Source organism: Thalassophryne amazonica, chromosome 4 (genome assembly GCF_902500255.1).
Source record: "Thalassophryne amazonica chromosome 4, fThaAma1.1, whole genome shotgun sequence".
Classification (NCBI taxonomy): domain Eukaryota; kingdom Metazoa; phylum Chordata; class Actinopteri; order Batrachoidiformes; family Batrachoididae; genus Thalassophryne; species Thalassophryne amazonica.
This window is the reverse complement of record NC_047106.1, coordinates 140,988,131-141,006,154: the sequence shown is the minus strand read 5'-3', so window position 1 is coordinate 141,006,154 and position 18,024 is coordinate 140,988,131. Positions and strand designations below refer to the sequence as shown.

The 18,024-nt window shown below is 45.4% G+C and overlaps 1 protein-coding gene across 1 annotated transcript in view; it reads left to right on the top strand.

Annotated features, from left to right (window-relative positions):
* Positions 1-18,024, top strand: part of fat3a (FAT atypical cadherin 3a) — a 451,004-nt gene that overhangs the window by 233,213 nt on the left and 199,767 nt on the right. The window contains exon 8 of the mRNA XM_034168868.1: positions 12,587-12,726. Coding sequence (XP_034024759.1) covers positions 12,587-12,726 — 140 coding nt within the window. The remainder of the gene's footprint in view (positions 1-12,586; positions 12,727-18,024) is intronic.

Below are 18,024 nucleotides of genomic sequence, written 5' to 3'. Positions count from 1 at the left end.
TGAAACCATGGCTCCAGCTCCAGCAGAGAGGGCACATGTGTCACATTAATGGGCGGCGTTCCAGCCAAGGTTAATTGAAGTGATGACAGTCTGGTGAAAGGTGTCGCTGCTGCCATGGCAACAGGCGCCGGGTGACAGCGCGGTGTAACGACCTGCTGTTAGCAGCACATGTGCACACGCTCCCTGTGGAATTGATGCAACATGTTCACCTTCTGCCCACACGTCACACCAACAAGATGAAGTGTGACAAATGACACCCAGTGGCCACGCCCACTCCCTGGCCGCCATTGCCATCATTGCTAGCAGACAACAGATGAATATTATATCAGAAAATTTTATCTGGTACTGTAAAAATATTGCATAGGTACTCTCAATGTTTACACTGTATACATAAAAAACAGCGTGTTATGTGTCGGACGCGGTCGGAGCACCGACCCAGCGTTTGACAGGACCCAGCACGAAATAAGCAGAGCACGGTTCAAAAGATAACAGAATTTAATAATCATAATGAGTGCAGTGATAAACAACAAAAAATGTCCGCGGTCTGGTGAGGTGAAAACACGGCGCGCTCTCAACAGCGCAAACGGTCCGGAGCCACAGCAGTTCGGACCCAGGGACCCCGCCGACACCCCCCCAGGTGGCCGCGACAAACCGAGTCTGTGAAGAAAGAAAACATGAGGTGAGTCCAACACTCTCCACCCAGAGAGACACAGCTCAAAAGGTGCACACATTCAGCAAACACTTCCTGGCTTAAATATATATCAGCTTCTCACCCTGCAGGCACGGAACAACTCAGTTCAAATCTCCACTGCAGCAGAAGCTGATTAGACAATTAGCATAACGTGACAGCTCAATAACACAAGGTGTGAGGGACACCAAATCCACTGTCATTACTTCATAAAAGTCACCAAAACCAAATTACCTCAGGAAGTGTGCTGAAGAGCGTGAGACCTCACCCAATCCTCCTTCACAGACTGTGGCGTCAAACCTGGAGTGGTCTCTGCGTCCGTAATGGTGAGATTGTTCTCCTGACGTCGATCTCACACGTCTGCTCACAAGGTCGAGTCTCTGGCAATCACACACTGTGCATTCAAGGTTTAAATGCAGCAATCTCTGATCAAGACAGAATACACCACAGCTGTGAGTCCTGATGACCTGCACGTGAAAACAAGCCTCAGGTGTTCAGGGTGAGGTCCTAATGCTCAGCCATTCAGTCCTGAATGCATACCACCTGGTGGGACAAACAGAAAACAAAAACAAAGCCAGCCAAACAGCCCAGCCCACAACAGTACCCCACCCTCACGGGAAGCCTCCCGGCGACCACACGAACCTGGGCCAGGAAAAACACCCCCCTCCAGGGACCATGGCTGGAATGTCGGCTGGGAGCAAAAAAAAAAACACCTCTTGCAGCTTCAGTCTCAGCTCCGTGTGCTGACGATCCAGCTGGGAAAGCCTGTCTCCAAGAGCCGAGCGTTACTGCGCTCTGAAGACAGCTCCGTCGTCAGCTGCTCAACCTCATGTGAATTTCATCATGCGGTCATTGACCCTCTCAATGTTGAGCTTCTCTTCTAGTTTTTCCTTCAACTGGATGATACGAGCTTCCAGCCGCCTCTTCTCTGCCACCAGGGAACTCTGTGTTGAGACTATAGATCTCATCCTTTCACTCCCTGAGCCTGTCTGCAGTAGACAGCTCCTCCTGGATGTGTAACATGTCTCCCTCCATGACTTTAAGCTTCTTATCACTGTCTTTAGCATCATTGACTGCTTCATCCCCGAACATTCACAGCTCTTCCAGTCCTCTCATCTGGTCTTTCATTCGGGCCTGCAGTTTCTTCAAGTGCTATTAGACATTATCGTGATTTTCAGTAGCATCTTCAAGATGGCCTTCAAGCCCTCCCAGATCCAGCTCCCGTTTCTTCTTGGCAGAGTGGGCCTGGAAACATTACCTATATACATCCTCCAGCTGAATCTTCATCTCCTCCAGTCGCTGCTCCATGGCACGGTTGGACCTCTCCAAACTATGAACTCTTTCCGAAGTCATCCGTCTCGGTCTTGAGCACTTTATTAAATCAGTCAAGTTCATCTTTCAGGTCTGTAAGAGTCTTTAACTCTCTTGCCAGGGTCAACACTTTTGTCTCCTCCCTGGCCTCCGCTTCGGCACGATCATACTCCTCTGCATGTAGAGTAGCAATACGTTTCTCTTTGGCCCACATCTGGTCAGACTTTTTTATTTTTTCATTTTTTTGCTTCCTCTCCAGATTGGAGACGATCTGCCGAAGGTGGTCCTGGTCCACCAAGAGGTCATCCATTTCTCTTGCTGCAAACGGATCTCTATCTTATCCAGTTTGTCCATAGGCTGAACTTTTCTACTCCAGCTGCCGCTGAACACCGTCCAAATTCCCACTGGACTCCTTTGAGGCCCTCTTCAGCCCCCTCTACTGACAAGGCGTTCTATCCTGCCTTTGTCTTTCTTTCAGCCAGCTGAGTCTAGAGAGCAAAGACGTACTTCTCTACAGTCTTCTTGCTCTCGTTCTCTTCTTTCAGCTTCTCCCGCAAAATATACCCCTCATCCTCCATCTACCCTAGGCAGATGGAGAAGGAAGGTGTCTACTGGACTTCCTCTTGGAGCAGCTCCTGAATGTCCTGCAGCTGACACTCCAGTGCAGAGATATCTTTTGTTAAATTTGATGGTCTTGCCTACTGCTTCATTTAGCAGACCTATTAGCGTCTCCACCTCTGACTGCATCTTTGCATTCGTTTCTGTCCACTCTTGCTTCTGTCATTCACTTTGCACAGATTTGGCCAGGAGTTCATAAACCTGTGCATTCAGCCTTCTTTCGACCATGTTTTAGAGTCTGCTTAGTCACAAAACAAAAAGAAAAAAAAACCCCAATAACCCCCCCAGGGAACACCACAGCCAAACCCCAGGAGTGCAAACTGGGAGAAAAGAAAAAAAGAAAAACACAAACAACCATACCAACACCGCCCCCCCCCCCCCCCCCCCCCAGAGGACCGTCCCATCAAACCCCGGGAAGAGGAGAAAAGAAAAAACAAACACGACCCAAACTTAAGCTTGCAAAAAAAAAAAAAATCTAACCCTCCCTCCCCCGGACGACATGTAGGGACCAACACCCCCCAGAGGACATCCCGCCAGCTCCAGGAGTAATAACCACAGCCGAGGTCCCTCTGGGCTCCAAAGTCACCCACGGGGGCTCTAGCACCTCCCAGAGGACCGTTCCATCAAACCCCAGGAGACACCCCCCCATGACTAACAACAGACCCAGCCCCGGCCGTCTACGGCTAGATGGACCCACAGTCATTTCCCCCCCAGAGGACACCACAGTCACACCCTGAGGGCGGAAACTGGGGAAAAAACAAACAAACAAACAAAACAACAACCCCAACCCCACCCCCTCAGCACAGGGGAAACTGGAAGTACGTCCAGTGTCACCAACCATGACTATACCCCAAAAGTCAACCAGGAGGAGTGGAACAGCGGTAATGGCATACGGCACAAGACGGCGCCACCCCTCCGACTTTTAAACCAGCCACCAGCTGTGGGTATATTCCACTGCCCCAAACCTCAGCTACGCCGATGGCGTATGGCTCAAAGGCGCGCTGAAGCCGGAGGTGGAACAGGGAAGTAACGAAAAACACCCCTAAACCCCCCCACCCGGGTGCAGAGGTTACCTGGGAAACACCCAGCATAACCGAACTGCACCACCCCAGCAACGCCAATGACAAACGGCACAGAGGCGCACCAAGGCTGGAGGTTGTAAAGGGAATTTTAAAAAAATAAATACCCCAACCCCCCCCCCCCCCCCCGGGTGCAGAGGTTACCTGGGAAACGCCCAGCATAACCGAACTGCACCACCCCAGCAACGCCGACAACGTACGGCTCAAACGGCTGGGGCCGGAGGAGAAGACAGGGAATAAAAAAAAATAAAAAAATAAAAAATACCCCAACCCCCCCCCCCCCCCCCCCAACCCAATCACCCCCCAGAGGACTGTCCCATCAAACCCTGGGAGGTGAAACCAAAAGAAATAAAAAAGAAAGACCAACAGACAAACATAAAGTCACCTGGGTCAAACTATGCTCCAGACAGCCTGCATTTTCAACTCCACCAGACCACAGACAGTGCTTTAAAACCCACAAAAACTACAAATTAACCCCTGATAAAAACACCACATACTAAAACAAGAAACAGATAATAGACCAAAAAAAAACATTGGCCTACATCGTCAAGTGCAAAGAATGGAAAAACATTGTATTTTCCATCCTTTGAACCTGGACGGTAATGTGACTCTGTCACCAACAGAGGGAGCCAAAGTGCCAAATAAGAAAACCCTGTGGTAACAGAGTAAAAACCAATTCACACTGCTATAAACGGCAGCAGGTTATAACAAACAGCTTAAAGTGCAAACTAAATACCACCGGGGCTGCTACAACAGGCGTCGGAGCCAGCTGCAAGGGAGGAGACGGGGCTACAGCCGTAACAGCGGGGTGCGACGCGGCCCAAGCTGTGAACCAACGCGCACAACCCGGGCGGAGAGCACCCGCAACTGATCCCGGATCAACTCCAACATCTGCTGCAACCTTCCCGGCAAAAATACCGTCTCTGCTTCCGCTGGTCCATTGTTAAATGGCCAGAGACTACTGTTATGTGTCGGACACGGTCGGAGCACCGACCCAGCGTTTGACAGGACCCAGCACGAAATAAGCAGAGCACGGTTCAAAAGATAACAATTTAATAATCATAATGAGTGCAGTGATAAACAACAAAAAATGTCCGCGGTCTGGTGAGGTGAAAACACGGCGCGCTCTCAGCAGCGCAAAGGGTCCGGAGCCACAGCAGTTCGGACCCAGGGACCCCACCGATACCCCCCAGGTGGCCGCGACAAACCGAGTCTGTGAAGAAAGAAAACATGAGGTGAGTCCAACACTCTCCACCCAGAGAGACACAGCTCAAAAGGGTGCACACAATCAGCAAACACTTCCTGGCTTAAATATATATCAGCTTCTCACCCTGCAGGCACAGAACAACTCAGTTCAAATCTCCACTGCAGCAGAAGCTGATTAGACAATTAGCATACCGTGACAGCTCAGTACAACAAGGTGTGAGGGACACCAAATCCACTGTCATTACTTCATAAAAGTCACCAAAACCAAATTACCTCAGGAAGTGTGCTGAAGAGCGTGAGACCTCACCCAATCCTCCTTCACAGACTGTGGCGTCAAACCTGGAGCGGTCTCTGCGTCCGTAATGGTGAGATTGTTCTCCTGACGTCGATCTCACACGTCTGCTCACAAGGTCGAGTCTCTGGCAATCACACACTGTGCATTCAAGGTTTAAATGCAGCAATCTCTGATCAAGACAAAATACACCACAGCTGTGAGTCCTGATGACCTGCACGTGAAAACAAGCCTCAGGTGTTAAGGGTGAGGTCCTAATGCTCAGCCACTCAGTCCTGAATGCATACCACCTGGTGGGAGAAACAGAAAACAAAAACAAAGCCAGCCAAACACCCCAGCACACAACACAGCGGTCTTCTTCCACCAGCCAACCGAGGAGGGTTTTTTCTTAGAACCAGCCTTATGACATCACAAAGCCCTGCAGAGTAGAGATAAAAGGACATATTTTTCATCAGGTCAGAATCTCCTCCATAGTTGAATTAATTTTTCCCAGACATTTGGGTCATCTCTCTCCAAAGGTTTGTGTTAGTCCATCTTCTGCTTCTTGAGATACCTCGACCACACCAAAACCATCTGAGACCAAACTGGGTTTTGGGTAGTCTTGGTAACCTTTGGAATGATGATTGGGTGAGTTAACCAGTCCTCGCCTGGTCGTTTTCAAATGCTGAGAAAAATCAAAAATTGAATGTTCTTTTAAAGATTCATCAGCAGACCAAAATGCCAAAACCAAAGGCTCTGTGTGCACTGGAGTACACACTGTACACACTGTACCTTAATGGATTGTATAGAGGACCCCATCGCAGAGAACCACAACAAAAACTCGCTAAAAAACTGGTTTATTCAGGTTCATATTCACTTTAACAGGTTCACTCGTGATTAAGTTTGAATAAGCAGGCAAAAAGGCTTAGTCTTCACTCTCACACACACACACACACACACACAGAGAAAACTTCAAATTAAAACATCACACACATTGCTGAGTGCACACAACGTGCACGGTCCACATGCATTTTTACAGCCAGAAGAAACCAAAGCTGCCAAAGCAGACCAGGTCACAGAGCAGTTTTAGCAAACTGAGGAACAGCCGGTTCCGGCTTTAAGAACCACTTTGTGGATTTGCCTTCTGTCCACCCTGTTTTTGTTTTTTTAGGCTCGTGGTCATGGATTTCATTGTGAGGGCTGGTTTCAAACCCACACTGAGATTTCTTTGAGGACTGAAGAGATTTTCAAAGAGTCTGTGCTCCCCCCCATTTATAGCAGTCACAGTTTTACTTGAACTCACCAACATAAACAGATCCATCTGCAGGTTTATTAAAGAGGATGAATAATGTTGAGGATTTGTCCTTCAGTGGAGATGATGACAGAAGAAAAACAGATAGACATCACGGAGTTAACACGAAGGCCGTCAGCTTAACAAGATCATTTCATTTTTTAAATTTCTTTTTAAGGCAGTTGGAACTCACAATGGCACTGTGGAGAGTTTCTGTTCCAGTTCCTGAACTCATGAAAAGTAGTTTGTTGAGGACATCAAGATGTGACAGACATACTGGTAGGGTACAGTCTGGATCAGGGTCCAGTCTAGATCAGGGTCGAGTCTGGACTAGTGCGGTTTGTGGATCAGTGTTCAGTCTGGATTAATGTTCAGGGTAGCTGAACATTAATCTTATTTTATCTGGAGCTATGTATTTTCAGTCTGGATAAGTGTACAGTCTGGATCAATTTTCACTCTGGATCTGTATCCAGTCTGGATGAGTTATTTTTGCCTGGATCAGCATCACGTCCAGATCAGTTTTCAGTCTGGATGAGTATCCAGTCCAGGTCAGTTTTAGGTCTGGATGAGTGTCCCTCTGGGTCAGTCTTAGGTCTGGATGAGTGTCGAGTCTGGGTCAGTTTTAAGTCTGGATGAGTATCCAGTCCGGGCCAGTTTTAGGTCTGGATAAGTGTCCAGTCCAGGTCAGCTTTAGGTCTGGATGAGTGTCGAGTGTGAGTCTGTTTTCAGTCTGGATGAGTGTCCATTCTGGGCCACTTTTAGGTCTGGATGAGTGTCCAGTCCAGGTCAGCTTTAGGTCTGGATGAGTGTCGAGTGTGGGTCAGTGTTCAGTCTGGATGAGTGTCCAGTTCAGGTCAGTTTTAGGTCTGGATGAGTGTTAAGTCTGGGTCAGCTTTCAGTCTGGATGAGTATCCAGTCCGGGTCAGTTTAAGGTCTGGATGAGTGTCCAGTCCAGGTCAGTTTTAGGTCTGGATGAGTGTCGAGTCTGGGTCAGTTTTCAGTCTGGATGAGTGTCTAGTCCGGGTCAGTTTTCCTGACAAAGCGGTTGTCTGTCCACAAAATGTTGTCACAGTCATGGTGCCACTCATTGAGTTATTGTGCACGCAGATCAACAAGCAGAGTCACATGACTCCGACCTCCTCCTTATTTGTTTTGCTCGTGGGACAAGGTTCAGCTATTTGTGTGCAGGTATATTTTTAAGTTTGTGTCATTCGGAGGCATTCCTCATTCCCAGTGGTGGGCACATTTCCCACATATATACATATATTTATATATATATATATACATATATAAATACTGACCAACCACTGATGACACGAAGATCATTTTCCCATTATGCCTTTTGACATGTGTGTCTGTAAACGCTCAAACCTTCTAAATTAGTGCATTACTTTAAAACTAAAACATATAGCTGATATTTTCACTTTGTAAAAACAACAGAGGTGATGTTAATTTTGATAACTTGTCTGGTTTAAAATTTTAACCATAAGTCAAACTGCCTTGCTGTGCATGTCTCCTGTGACATGTCTGCAAAACATTTCCTCGCTGGTCACCAGGTCTGTTTTGCTGAGAGAAGGCTGATCTTAGACAGAAGTGCTGGTTCACTGTTGTTTGTGATTGCCTTTGAATTTACTCAGTAGCTGCCAGTGTAGTGGCGTCAGTACTAAAAGTTATTGGATTAGATTTTAGCTTCATAAAAGTTAACTTTTCAGTTAGCGAATTAACAGTTATTGAAGCTAACTTTTTGGTTTGCTGTGCCCATCATTGCTCATTCCAGTTATTTGCAGTAAGTATACTACACTATACTACAGTATGTATATGATACTATACTGCATGAACTATCCAGCACTGTATTACAGTACCTGTACTACACTGTACTGCAGTAATTATGCTGTGCTGGAATACAGTAACTATACTGTATTATACCACAGTAAATATGCCAGTTTTACAGTAACTAGACTGTGCTATACCACAGTAACTATACTACATTATTTTGCAGTAAATATATGTCAGTTTTACAGTAGCTATCTTCTTTGTCTTTCGGCTATTCCCGTTAGGGGTCGCCACAGCAGATCAATCGTTTCCATCTCACCCTGTCCTCTGTATCTTCCTCTGTCACACCAACCACCTGCATGTCCTCTCTCAGCACATCCATGAACCTCCTCTTTGGTCTCCCTCTTCTCCTCCTGCCTGGTGGCTTCATCCTCAGCATCCTTCTCCCTATATACCCTGGGTCCCTCCTCTGCACATGTCCAAATCATCTCAATCTCACCTCTCTGACTTTGTCTCCAAACCGTCCCACCTGAGCTGTCCTTCTGATATGTTCATTCCTAATCTTGTCCATTCTTGTCACTCCCAGAGAGAATTTCAACATCTTCAGCTCTGCCACCTCCAGCTCTGCCTTCTGTCTTTTTGTTAATACCACTGTCTCTAAACCATACAACATAGCTGGTCTCACTACTGTTTTGTAAACTTTCCCCTTCACTCTTGCTGATATTCTTCGGTCACAAATCACTCCTGCCACCTTTCTCCACCCACTCCACCCTGCCTGCACTCTCTTCTTCACCTCTCTACCACACTCTCCATTACTTTGAACAGTTGACCCCAAATATTTAAACTCATCTACTTTCACCACTTCTACTCCTTGTAACTGCACTATTCCACTGGGCTCCCTCTCATTCACACACATGTACTCAGTCTTGCTTCTACTGACTTTCATTCCCCTTCTCTCCAAAGCATATCTCCACTTCTCCAGACTAGACTCAACTTGCTCTCTACTCTTACTACAGATCACAATGTCATCTGCAAACATCATAGTCCATGGGGACTCCTGTCTGATCTCATCTGTCAACCTGTCCATCACCACTGCAAAGAAGAAAGGACTCAGAGCTGATACTTGGTGTAATCCCACCTCCACCTTGAATGAGTCTGTCATTCCGACTGCGCATCTCACCGCTGTCACACTATTCTTGTACATGTCCTGCACTACCCTTACATACTTCTCTGCCACTCCAGACTTCCTCATACAATGCCACAACTCTTCTCTTGGCACCCTATCATAAGCTTTTTCTAAGTCCAAAAACACACAATGTAACTCTTTCTGTCCTTCTCTGTACTTTTCCAACAGTATTCTCAGAGCAAACATTGCATCTGTAGTGCTCTTTCTCGGCATGAAACCATATTGCTGCTCACAGATCTTCACCTGTTTTCTAAGCCTAGCTTCTACTACTCTTTCCCATAACTTCATGCTGTGGCTGATCAGCTTTATGCCTCTGTAGTTACTGCAGCTCTGCACATCACCCTTGTTCTTGAAAATAGGAACCAGCACACTTCGTCTCCACTCCTCAGGCATCCTCTCACTTTCCAAGATTTTATTAAACAATCTGGTTAGAAACTCTACTGCCATCTCTCCTAGACATTTCCAGGCCTCCATTGGAATGTCATCTGGTCCAACTGCCTTTCCACTCTTCATCCTCTTCATAGCAGCCCTGACTTCTTCCTTGCTAATCTCTTTTACTTCCTGATTTACTCTCACCACATCATCCAGCCTTTTCTCTCGCTCATTTTCTTTATTCATCATCTCTTCAAAATATTCCCTCCACCTTCTCAGCACACACTCCTCACTTGTCATCACATTACCATGTGCATCTTTTACCACCCTAACCTGCTGCACATCCTTTCCAGCTCTGTCCCTTTGTCTGGCCAATCGGTACAAGTCCTTTTCTCCTTCCTTACTATTCAACTTCTTGTACAGCTCGCAATATGCCTTTTCCTTTGCTTTTGCCACTTCTCTTCTCGCCTTACGCTGCATCTCCTTGTACTCCTGTCTACTTTCTTCATCTCTCCGACTTTCCCAAAACTTTTTCACCAACCTCTTTCTCCTTATGCTTTCCTGGACCTCTTCATTCCACCACCAAGTCTCCTTGTCTTCCTTCCACTGTCCAGATGTCATACCCAGTACTGCCCTAGCTGTCTCCCTCACCACATCTGCAGTACTTTTCCAGTTGTCCAAAACTGCTTCCCCTCCAACTAGTGCTTCTCTCACCTTCTCGCTAAATTTCACACAACAGTCTTCCTCCTTCAGCTTCCACCATCTGATCCTTTGTTGAGCTCTCACTCTCTTCTTCTTCTTTACCTCTAAAGTCATCCTACAAACAACCATCCTATGCTGTCTAGTGACACTCTTTCCTGCTACCACCTTACAGTCTGTGATTTCTTTTAGCTTGCATCTCCTATAAAGAATGTAGTCCACCTGTGTGCACCTTCCTCCACTCTTATATGTTACCCTGTGCTCCTCCCTTTTCTTAAAGTAGGTATTCACCACAGCCATTTCCATCCTTTTTGCAAAATCAACTACCATCTGTCCTTCCCCATTCCTATCCTTGATACCATATCTACCCATTACTTCCTCATCACCTCTGTTCCCTTCACCAACATGCCCATTGCAATCTGCTCCTATCACCACTCTTTCATGCTTGGGCACACTCTCCACCACCTCATCTAACAACCTCCAGAAATCTTCTTTCTCCTTCATCTCACAACCTACCTGTGGGGCATATGCACTGATGATATTCATCATCACCCCTTCAATTTCCAACTTCACACTCATCACCCTGTCAGACACTCGCTTAACCTCCAACACACTTTTAACATACTCTTCCTTTAAAATGACCCCAACACCATTTCTCTTTGTGTCCTCACCATGGTACAACAACTTGTACCCACCGCCGATGCTCCTGCTCTTACTTCCCTTCCACTTGGTCTCTTGCACACACAATATGTCTACCTTTCTCCTCTCCATCATATCAGCCAGCTCTCTCCCTTTACCAGTCATACTACCAACATTCAAAGTCCCCACTCTCATTTCCACCCTTCTAGTTTTCTTCTTCTCCCGCTGTTCGTGGCAATATTACAGTAGTACTGCAGTACACAGCAGTAAATATTGAATTGTACTACATTGATTATAATGAACTATATTGCAATAAATATATTACACTAGAATACAGTATGAGACATGAGAGTATCTATACTCCTTCTTCTTCTTCTTCTTCTTTCGGCTGCTGCCATTAGGTGGCACCACAGCGGATCATCCATCTTCATCTCGCCCTGTCCTCTGCATCTTCCTCTGTCTCATCAACCATCTTCATGTCCATGAACCTCCTCTTTGGCTTCCCCTCCCCTTCCTGCCTGGTGGCTCCATCCTCAGCATCCTTCTCCATATATACCCTGGGTCCCCCCTCTGCACAAACCATCTCAATCTCACCTCTGTGACTTTGTCCCCAAAGCGTTGTACCTGTGCTGTCCTTCTGATATGTTCACAACTAATCCTGTCCATACTTGTCACTCCCGAAGAAAATTACATCATCTTCATGAGAGTGTATATACTGCAGTAAATATGATCCATTTTACTACCATAACTGCAGACAGCACGGTGGCAAAGTATTCAGTGGTCTTACATTCATAACAGGTTTCCGGTTCACGATCACCCATATGTGTTCTCCATAAGAAGCCGGACCCTCCGAGGCGGAGCAGCTTCTGTTGTCGACTAACCGATGAGTTGTTTATTTGATGGCTGCGTCCAGATTTTACATTGTTTTTCCACATAGATGTGAAATAAAGAGGTAGAAGGAATTAAAAGCACCTTGAGGTTTTGATCATCGATTGAATCGTATCAAGGCAGTGAGTTCTACTTTGTTTCCATAGTGACAAGGTTATGTCTTTGAGACACAGAGGGACTAAAAATCGATGCCGCTCAGACTTGTGCGCCACAACATTTTTCCCAGAGAGAAAAGTTTAGTTTCTCTCTCAGTTGTCTGTTGATGTTTGTAAGATGACTCGAGTTGGACATTATCACCAATTGGATGAGATGACATTTAACCTTTGGGAGTGCAGGTGGAGGCTGGAGGATAAAAACAAACAAAAGCAGCTTGTGTGTGGTCAGTGGTGTGTGCATTGCTGCCGCCTGTGCTTTGTTGTATTGCTGTGTGTGTGCACATACACACTCATTTGCATTTGGCTCCTTTATCTGTGTTCATGTGTTCACCATAAATGCTGTGTGACCTCTCACTGTGATTGATGCACTTTTTGCCACACTTCTGTGTGACCTTTGTCCTCTGGAGCAGGTGGGAACATGGACAGCTTGTTTGACATCGAGAAGGCCGTGGGCACGATTGTCATCGCCAAGCCTCTGGACGCAGAGCAGCGCTCCTTCTACAACCTGACGGTGCAGGCGACAGATGGCACCAACACGGCGTACACACAGGTACCACATCAGAACCACTGTGTAGGACCAGTGTGCTAAACCACTGAGGACATCCACTGTGCAGAACCAGTGTGCAGAACCAGTGTGTAGAACCAGTGTGTAGAACCAGTGTGCTAAACCAAAGTGTAGAACCAATGTGCAAATCCACTGAGCAGTGATGATTTGAGTCGCCTCTTCAGGTCACTGACTCTACTCGTGGGTTTGTGTGATCTGTAGGGATTATTTGTAGAATATCTTGTTTGATGTGATTGTAACCACTACAGGAGGTATACAGCCAGTGTACTCTGCTTGTCAGTCCCAAACCCAGATAGGATAAAGGAATGGGCTTGCATTAGGAAGGGCACTTGGCGTAAATTTTGCCAAACCAAACATCTAGATTGCAAATTGGATTTCCGTACCAGATTGGTAGAGCCGTGGTTTAACATTTTTCATTACATGCTGTTATCCAACACCATGTAATGAAAGAGTATATCAAGGGTCATCAGTGCATATGCCCCACAGGTAGGTTGTGACATGATGGAGAAAGATTTCTGGAGGGAGTTAGATGTAGTGGAAAGTGAACCCAAGCATGAAAAAGTGGTGATAGGAGCAGACTTCAATGCACATTTTGATGAAGGGAACAGAGGTGATGAGGAAGTAATGAGTAGATATGTTATCAAGGTGGTAGATTTTGAAAAAAAAAGGATGGAAATGGCTGTGGGAAATACTTATTTAAAGAATAATGAGCACAGGATGATGTACAGTACTGTTCAGAATAATAGTAGTGCTATGTGACTAAAAAGATTAATCCAGGTTTTGAGTATATTTCTTATTGTCACATGGGAAACAAGGTACCAGTAGATTCAGTAGATTCTCACAAATCCAACAAGACCAAGCATTCATGATATGCACACTCTTAAGACTATGAAATTGAGCTATTAGAAAAAAAAAGTAGAAAAGGGGGTGTTCACAATAATAGTAGTGTGGCATTCAGTCAGTGAGTTCGTCAATTTTGTGGAACAAACAGGTGTGAATCAGGTGTCCCCTATTTAAGGATGAAGCCAGCACCTGTTGAACATGCTTTTCTCTTTGAAAGCCTGAGGAAAATGGGACGTTCAAGACATTGTTCAGAAGAACAGCGTAGTTTGATTAAAAAGTTAATTGGAGAGGGGAAAACTTATACGCAGGTGCAAAAAATTATAGGCTGTTCAACTACAATGATCTCCAATGCTTTAAAATGGACAAAAAAAACAGAGACGCGTGGAAGAAAACAGAAAACAACCATCAAAATGGATGGTTGTTTTCCGTTTTCTTGTACCTGTGTGAGAGTGCAGTGTGTAGAACACATACACACCTACACACATACACACTGCCATCCCCCGCAAAGTCCCTCTGTTAAATAAAAGACGTGCAGAAGCGAAAAAGAATTGGGATAGCAAGAGAGATAATGATAGTAGACAGGAGTACAAGGAGATGAAGCATAAAGTATGACCCTTTTGTCTGGAATGAAAACAACAGAAAAAATGCAGAAAACAGTTCTTCAGATGCTTGAAAGAAAACACAAATGTTGAAAATGCAAATGCCAGAAAAGCATGTATGGAAGTTGATTCAGTGCAAGAGGCCCAGAACAAGGAGGCACAAAGTCAGCATGAAGAAGCAGCATGTGCAGGACTCTCAGAAGCAAGCATAGGTGATGATGGTAGACCTGCTGCTGACCCTCCACATGGACAAAAGAAGAGTATGAGCACATCAGAATTATAAATGAATGGTTGTATTCTCAGAATGGAAACCTTGACTGAACATCCTTCCATGATGTGAAGGAAAGGAAGGTGTCAAAGCATCCCGTGGTGTCATTATTACTAACCAGAGGGGAAGATAGTCCCATGTGGTTACTCAAGGGATGTCCAGGGATTGTCCATCACTCCACAAAGAAATACAGTACATGAGCACAGGCACTCTGCAGCCCATAATGACACAAGATTCTTCAGGCTGCAAAGAAAGATGTACTTCTGAACATGAACACCGCCAACAAGATGTCTGTGTTTGAAGCCATTGCCAGGGTCTTCAGGACAGCCACAGAGGACAAGCCTTTCACAGATTTTGAGAATGTTGTTGACCTGAAACAAGCTGATTCTGATGATTTAGGTCGTGTTTTGCACAACAGAACTCTGTGTTGACATAACTGATGACGTGTCATCACAGATGAAAAAAGAACTTTTGATCACAATACTGGATGATGAGTTGACTAGTGTGAAACACAAAGCAAGACTAATTGTGTTTTTGAAGACTAGTGTTGATGGAGACATGGAGCCTTTTGTTTTGGGGCCTGGTAGAGCTGGATAGTCTGTGTGCTGCTCAGATCAAAGAACAGCTTCTGAGCTGCCTGTTCAATGGCTGTTCACCACAGAGTTTTGCAGCAAGTCTTAATTGGACTTTGCAGTGTTGGGTGAGTGTGATGTTGGGAGTTAGGTCAAGTGTTGGGAAGCTGCTCCAAGATGACTTCATGCTGTGGCACTGCCAGACTTACTGTGGACCAGGCACTGGGGGTGACTGGGGGAATTAAAGACTTCCAAGCCTTTGTGGGAGGTGATGGTCTAGTGGTTAAACAGTGGACTTTGGACCAGAGGATCCTCGGTTCAAACCCCAGTCTGGCCAGACTGGACCCGTGGGCAAGTTGCTCCCAGTGTGTAGTGAGCGCCTTACATGGCAGCACCCTAACATCTGTGTGAGTGTGTCTGTGTGAATGAGTGAATGTGAGGCATCATTGTAAAGCACTTTGAGCATCTGATATAGATGGAAATGTGCTATATAAATACTGTCCATTTAACGTTTACCTTTGATGACACCCTGTATTCATTTTTTGGCCAGTCACCAAAAAGCATGCGGGAGCTGAGTGAGTGTGCCCACAACCTTCACATCACACTAAGAACGACTGGAAGGACTGGTTTACTGTTCGCTGTCACTCTTATCCAGCCTTGGCACAACACTTCCCAGAGGCATCAGAGGACAATACAAGGGACAGCAGTGAGAGGGCCAAATTCAAAGGGTAGCTCTCTAAGTCTGAAAAGACTTGCACTGATGTCTGATGTTCTGACAGAACTGGAGAACCCATCTGACATTCTTCAGAACAGAAGGATCACGCTCGCAAAGGCACATGAGATCATGATGATGTATAGCAAAGACATTGAAAGCCTCAGCACATACCCTGGACAACACATAGTTGAGGCAAACCAGGCAAAAGAAGTGATAGAATTTAAGGGACAACAGTTAGAAGATGGCAAGTCTCCCATCATTGACTCTGTTCAGCTCATCCAAGCAGTGGCAGAGAGCTTGAAAGAAAGACTTTTTACAACCTTACGACTTATCACATATTACAACAAAAATCTGCCCTATACTCCTAAACCAGCCCGCATGAGATACTGGAAGAAATCGTGCTGATAAATCACACACTTTTCCTATCCATTTTACTGCCCTGGAAACTGCGGCAATAAAATCAGGGTGATACAAACAAAGACATTGAAAATACCAGGCTTTGTATCGCCCTGCTTTTCAACCAATCAGGAGCCCCCATTTCTCAGCCTCACCAATGACACACCCCCATTTTGTGTTACCTTGGTGACACAAAATGTCAAGGTGAGATAGTTGTAGCCTCCCTAGCAGAGAGAATTCTACAACCTGAGTCTCAAACTGAAGTTGTGAGACATGAAGAAGTTAGTGAAGAGGACACTCATGACTTTATCGAGAGACATAAGAACATTTCTTAATTTAAATATTTACATCATTTACCTGTGTTATTCGTTCTACATGATTCATGTGTAGGATTATTGTTCTTTAGTTTTGTTGTAATACTGTATGTGATAAGTATCTTTTTACTCGGACTGATACAGATACATCGGGGCCTGATACATAAACAGACGTGATAAGGTGTACTTATGACTCAAGTGGCAGTCCTGGACCCTGACAAATGAGACCATGACAATGCTCCACATGGAGAAGATGAGGTGAGGTGCCCTACGTCTGAACGAGAAGGAATCACTGGATTGGATTCACTGAATACCAGGCAAATGGAGGAAGACGCATTCCCAAAAACATGAGGAAGGTGTTCATAGCAGTGGACACTCTCAGCACGTCACGGCGGCTGTGAACGACGGTTCAGTGCAATGAACAAAATCAAAGCTGAATTCAAACTGACAGCAAGCATGCAGCAGGTCTCCTCTTGGTCAGCACAGAGGGACCACCGGGCACGCAGTGGACCCCACTGCCTTATATGAAGACGTGGCTGTTCAAAGGAGATGAGTGGCACGGCTCGCCATCACTCAGAGGACGAGAACTATGTCAGACCTGTTTGGAAACTGTTTTAAGTGTTTTGTTAAGATGGGGAAAAAAATCCAGAATTTTATGCACTGAAGGAAACCTTTTTGACAGATTGTGTTCAGAATCTATATATTAAAATCCAAGTGGCCTCTGTGTGTGTGTGTGTGTGTGTGTGTGTGTGTGTGTGTGTGTGTGTGTGTGTGTGTGTGTGTGTGTGTGTGTGTGTGTGTGTGTTCCTTTAGTTTGTTTTTGATCATATACTTATAGTGTTTGTATTGCTCAGTAAAGCATATTGATAAAAAAGGTTAAAAAAAAACAAGCATTGATTGTGATGGCAAATTGCTTTGTTGTTTATTTTAAAAATCAATCAAAACAAAAATGACACCCTGTGGAGTGAGAGGATGCCTGAGGAGTGGAGTTCAGATTTTTAAGAACAAGGCTGATGTGCAGAGCTGCAGAAACTACAGAGACATTAAGCTGATCAGCCACAACATGAAGTTAGAACACAGGCTGGATCTGTGAGCAGCAATATGGTTTGATGCTAGAAAAAGCACTACAGATTCAATGTTTGCTCTGAGTATACTGATGGAGAAGTACAGTACATGGAAGACCAGAAGGCGTTACATTGTGTGTTTGTGGATTTAGAGAAAAACTTAGGAAACACTTTGTTATGTAACAGTTATGACAGTGTCATGTCACTATTATGATGGTACCTTCAAGTAAACTGTTACCAAAGCTTATGGGACAGGGTGCCCAGAGAAGAGTTGTGGTAAGTCTGGCATGGCAGAGTAGTATGTGAGGGTGGTGCAGGATATGTGCAAGGACATCTGGCATCAGGCAGGCTTCAGTGCTCTGTAGATTCACCCTCACCCCGTGAGAACTCAGATGCACCAGACTGGAGCCACATACGCCTTTTTCTTTCTGACCATTACAGGGTGCTGCAGAAATGGTGAAACAGTTTTTGTTGAACTAAAGCATTTCGGTTCTTTTTTGCTTTGAGCTGTA